This window comes from Gymnoscopelus microlampas, assembly GCF_963454915.1.
Source record: "Gymnoscopelus microlampas genome assembly, chromosome: 7".
Taxonomy (NCBI): domain Eukaryota; kingdom Metazoa; phylum Chordata; class Actinopteri; order Myctophiformes; family Myctophidae; genus Gymnoscopelus; species Gymnoscopelus microlampas.
Window position 1 is genome coordinate 26,205,450 of NC_139944.1, and position 5,363 is coordinate 26,210,812.

At 40.9% G+C, this 5,363-nt stretch overlaps 1 protein-coding gene across 1 annotated transcript in view; it reads right to left on the reverse strand.

The window, feature by feature from the left end:
* Nucleotides 1-1,975: 1,975 nt before the first annotated feature.
* Nucleotides 1,976-5,363, reverse strand: part of LOC311049692 (elastase-1-like) — an 11,316-nt gene continuing 7,928 nt past the window's right edge. The window contains exons 3-8 of the mRNA XM_084063460.1: nt 4,937-5,037; nt 4,397-4,522; nt 3,371-3,507; nt 2,868-3,010; nt 2,187-2,336; nt 1,976-2,074 (exon numbers count right to left, since the gene is read on the reverse strand). Of these exons, the coding sequence (XP_083919586.1) occupies nt 2,063-2,074; nt 2,187-2,336; nt 2,868-3,010; nt 3,371-3,507; nt 4,397-4,522; nt 4,937-5,037 (669 nt within the window). The 3' untranslated portion in view covers nt 1,976-2,062. The remainder of the gene's footprint in view (nt 2,075-2,186; nt 2,337-2,867; nt 3,011-3,370; nt 3,508-4,396; nt 4,523-4,936; nt 5,038-5,363) is intronic.

Consider the following 5,363-nt stretch of genomic DNA (forward strand, 5'->3'; position numbering starts at 1 on the left):
TAAATACACTTTTCTTAAGTACACTAAAAGTACACTATTAAGCCGTTTCAATTTAGTGTACTTTTAAAAAGTGTGCTTACATTTAATTAAAAATATACTTTGCATAAAGTACACTTTGGATAAGTACATAAAAAATACATTTCAAGTATTCCATAATTAGTATATTTATTTTTAGTACATTGAAGTTGAACTTAATTACATCTTTTTTTAAGTATAGTTTGTATAAGTTTATTTTTAATATACTTTTAATTAAGTACAAAAATCCAAAGTATACTTTTAATAATATTAGTGCACTTATATTATATTTTTCATATACTAAAGTATACTACTTTTTTACCTGGGTAGTTCCATTTGTACACTCCCAGAGTTAAATCAACACTGAGGAAATTATAATGCAACAACACTCTATATATCTTTCACCCTCTGTAGGTATCTGTCTCACTGGAGTTGAGTCTGCATCCTGATGATTGTAGGCCAGGGTCAGGCCAGAGGGGGGAGAGAACGCAGCTGGATCATGTATTTTAGTGAGACCGCAGAGGATAAATGCGGCCGGACAGTGTCACACCTGAGGTGGAGATACATACATCAACTGAAAAATAATTACACGTCCGCACGCTTCGGCCCTTGAGATGAAACGTCCTGGGGATTGTTAGGAAGTATTTGAATTCATAGGCGCTCACCCATGGAGGCGTGTTTAATTCAGAGGTGAGCATCTTTCATTAGATTAACATGATTAATCAGGCAGAACAAATTGAAAAAATGGATTATAATTAGCCCTACACGAGGAGTGTTTCTCAATGTAACCTTCTTTTTTCGGATATTACGGACGGATAATGTGACCTTTAATTTGATTCCAGGTTATAACGATTATTGGGAATTATTCTCTCTGTATTCATAACAGCTAAATAGTTATTACATTTTCCGGTAGGAAAAAAAGAACGTACTTCAAAACTCATCCTGTTAATGAAAATAACCACTTAAAGCAAAGTGAAGTGAAAATAAGGTCTCTCTAGGTCGTCCTCAGACGAGCCCTCCATCGTCGCCTCCAGTCATTCCGGTTCTCCATACATCTGGTCAGCTCATTGGTGCTTTGCGCCCCCGCATCTTTCTTTCTTGAGTACATCCACGTATGTTAGTGTGGGACGTCCTCGTGACCGGTGCCCGTGTGTTGGTTCCCACAGACCAATTTGCTGGCTGGCAGCTCTTGATGTCTTTAGCAGTGTCCTCATTCTCCTGGCTGCTATTTTCTCACTCACCCTTGGTATTACCTCATACAGATTCTTGTTGGTAACATGTCCACTCTTGCTGATGTTAAGTACTGCACGCAACATTTTGGTGCAGCACCCGTCTAGAGACTTCTGCAGGGTTGGTTTCAGGGTCCAGCATTCACTGCCATAGAGGAGAACAGACCTTACCGTTGCATATCAATAACATGAAGTGTAGCAGTTTTTATTTTGATCTTTATTTACCTTTGCCAAAAGAATTTCAAACAAATGGAATTTGTTTGAAATAATCCATAGTCTGCCCCAAAGAGATTAACTTTTGGGTTGAAAAGGTAAATTATCAAGGTTGCAATGAAGTCATGTCTGTCTTCTAGCAAAATTACTGGCTATAATGCATTGCCATGTGACACGTTGTGAGATTGTAGATTGACTGTTTTTGCATGACACCGTCATACAATTAAGTATTAATCAGGCTTAACCATGTCTGCAGGGTTTCTGGGCTATAATTCTGGGTAAATATAGGCAACACACATGTCCTCTTAATGGATTTGATACTGAATGGCCACAACAAAGGGAACAGCATCCTACAAATCCCATTTAGGGAGTGACTAACTGCAGTTTGAGTGGCCCTACTGTATCGTAATAAATCACCCATTCATCATAAATGCATTCTATCCACAATGACTAATGCATGTTTACTGAGCCTAACCAGATGAACAAAGAAACTAAATCAGTCAAATACAATGTGACAGTGTTGTTTAATACTGTTTATTCACAGACACAGGCAGCAACCAAGCTGAACAAGTGTTCTCACATCTTCACTGAGATCCTTGTCCTTTTTAACCCATGATCTGAAAAAGGAAGGACAGAGAAATTAATACCAGCAAAGATTTGCCTGAAATGTGACAGGAATTGACCCACAGCAATGAGAGAGATAGATACAGTATATGGAGTAATACTGACTGAATTCATCCAGCTGATGTAGTCAGAGGAGCGGGAGAAGACAGTCGGCCTCTGGTGGTAGTTGCAGCCGGCGGAAGACACAAAGCTGGTCACACCATGGACAACCCATTTGCCGCCGACGGAACAGTTCAGAGGTCCACCAGAGTCACCCTAGGATGTGACAACAAACCACATCAACAAACTTAACATACTTAATGGGGCCTGTTGGCTCAACTAATTAGTGGGCTGGCCGCATATACAGCATCCTGAGTTCCTTTCCAATCAATGTTGGATGTTGGATCAATGCTGTCCAAAATGTTAAAATTACATTTTTGTGATTGTCTTAATTATCCCCTGCCATTGTACAAAGAGAAGCCTTGCATGAGCATTGTACATGAACAAATCTTTACTGACACGAGAATTCATCCACTGACTAACGCACTCTGACTAACTGCTCTTTATTTTATTCCTGCTCTCTGTCTGTCTGTCTGTCTGTCTGTCTGTCTGTCTCTCTCTCTCTCCCTTCCAGCCATAGTCCCCTGCTGCATTGTTCCTGTACCTCTAGCTTCTGGATAGTTATTCTCTGCATCAATGCCTGGTGGTTTTGTGTACGTTTGTGTTGCTTCCCTCTGAGCCTGGCTGTAACAATTTCCCCACTGTTTATTTTTCTTCATTCTTTTAAGTAAAAAAAAAATACCTCACCTGGCATCCAGACTCATGGCCGCCTCCGGCACAGACCATGTTGTCCTTGACAGTGTTTCCCCACCATCCACGGCTAGTGCAGGTCTTGTGGTCAACAACGGGCAGGTAGGCCTGCTTCAGCTGGGCAGACAGGTTTCCACCAGCTGGAAATGACACAGAGAAGAGACAGCTTGGGGATTGCACAAGAATTGAATAGCAGGTTCAAATAGCAGTACTTAAAGGGGAATTTTGAAAATGATAGGATGAATGGTAAAGTAGAAAAATTCATAACTCCATCCCGGGTCCGCCACAGCTAAAAACGCACGCCTATGGGCCTTGCGCTAGATCGCATATTTTGATTTTTCTACTGTAGCATTCATCCTAGGATATCATAACATCATAGAAAAAGTAAGAAAACTGTGGGGGGAAATTCCCCTTTAAACATTATCAATTGCATGCTTTTCTACAGAGAGCTTTGTTATGTAAATGCTGTTTCTATTTTAAACAGTTTAGGTCGGGCTCACTCTGAGTGCGTCCCCATCCACTGATGAAGCAGTTGTTGTTGTGTGGCAGGACCTGGCCAGAGGGGGGCAGAGCACCCAGCTGAACATAGCTGTTCAGAGTAGCATCGGAAGACAGCTTCAGGAGGGCGATGTCCCACCTGTGAGTCAGAACAACATTCCCATGAGGTTTCCGAGAAATGAATCTTTGTTTACCTATCTGTACTTATCCCCAGTGTTACTTGAACTCAGAGAGTGTGAAAATTGACCCATTTTGATACTCTCTGGCTATTACTGTGCGCATTGTGTTCAATTCAATTCAATGTTATTAAAGTGTCAAATCACAATAAGTTAACATGTAGAGCAGAGACCCGTCATTGTCCCACGACTCCCACCCTGAGCAAGCTCCAGTTCCATTTGAAGCACACCATGGCACCATGTTGAACATTTTTCAATGGGATCTGCTAATTGATTTGCAATATATTTTGGTAGTATTTCTGGGCTATATTTGAACATTCATGGATTTGTTGTAGCACATTCTGTTCTCAGTGCGATCAGTGGGATCATGCACATATTTAGTTAAGCTTTTATAGGCTACTTAGTTGCGTGCGTGTGCCACAGGCCAAAAATATCAGATCTACAAGCTCACTTGTAGATCGGCTATTTTTGATGCAGCACACTGGTGCGCAACTAAGTGTTGGGTTGAGTGCGAAACAGCAGCCCATGAAGCCAGTTGAACTAGTTACTTTGACAGTAAAAGATTTCAACCCAAACTTTTCTTTAGCTGTTTCTTGTCTATAAGTTCGAAAAATAACAATAACATAAAAAATGCAATGAGAGACCTTGACACACACCACCAGCACTACCGTGTGTCAGAGAAAACATTTACATTGAACATGTATCTAGATATACAATATCTACAAAGACACTGAGATCACCATCAGATAACCTTTCCCACAAAAGAAAATGGTATACCAAAGAAAATCAAACGGGCAATGTAACCACAATGAGTCTTGAAATCTATGATAAATGATAGTATGATCTGCTCACCCTTCTGCCAGTTTGCTGGCGTCCCACATGGGATGGACATAGACACGACTGACACTCATGACCTGCTCGTTGCCACTGTTGACGTACAGCTCGTGCTCACCAAGGATCACGCGCCAGGTCCTGGGGCTGTGTTGTTGCAAAAGAAAGACAGAGATATTGTTAACATCAACTATGATATCCATCAAGTATAGCACTCAGTTCTGTATGTAAACGTTGTCTCTGCTCATCCATACCATTCTAGTGTTCAAGGCCTCCCATATGTCATTCACAAATCATTGTACTGTTCACTTTGCATAGCTAACTTTCAGAAGTCATAACATGAAAGTCTCTCCATTTTGTTGTCATCTAACCTAGCGGCTTGTGCCTCGTAATCATTAGTGATCACTCCCTAAACATTCTGACAGTTCTGTATTGCAGCACAGCAGTCCTCGTTGGAACTCACCCCTCACTGCAGGCTTTAAAAATGATGTGGCCAAGGATGTGGCCAGGGATGTGTCCTTGGCCTTAAATACAAACAGTAATGTATGTACAGTATGTTACCTGTCCACACAGTGAGCAGCAGTCATCACCCATCCTCTCTTGATCAGAGTTCCTCCACAGGTGTGGTAGAAATTGCTGCCAGACTTGTACTGAAGAGAGACCTGAGAGAAACAAAAAATATGTTTTTTTTTATTGATTGATTGAATACTTTATTAACAGTTTGCAAAAAGTACAGTGGTACAATAATGCTAAAAGAATAGCACAACAAGCCCAGAGGGCTTGTTTCCATTGTGGTCCTATGTATTCAATTCATCAAGACATCTAAAGGCATACAATAACATACAAGAAATCATGAACACTATAGGAGCAATCAAAGTATAAATACAAACACAAAGGGGGGGGGGGCATTTCTGGTGTCAAGCTTAGAAGACTTGTCTAGGACCAGTTGCAAAACAAATTGTGCTTGGTTAGGGAGGGTAAGTAGTCG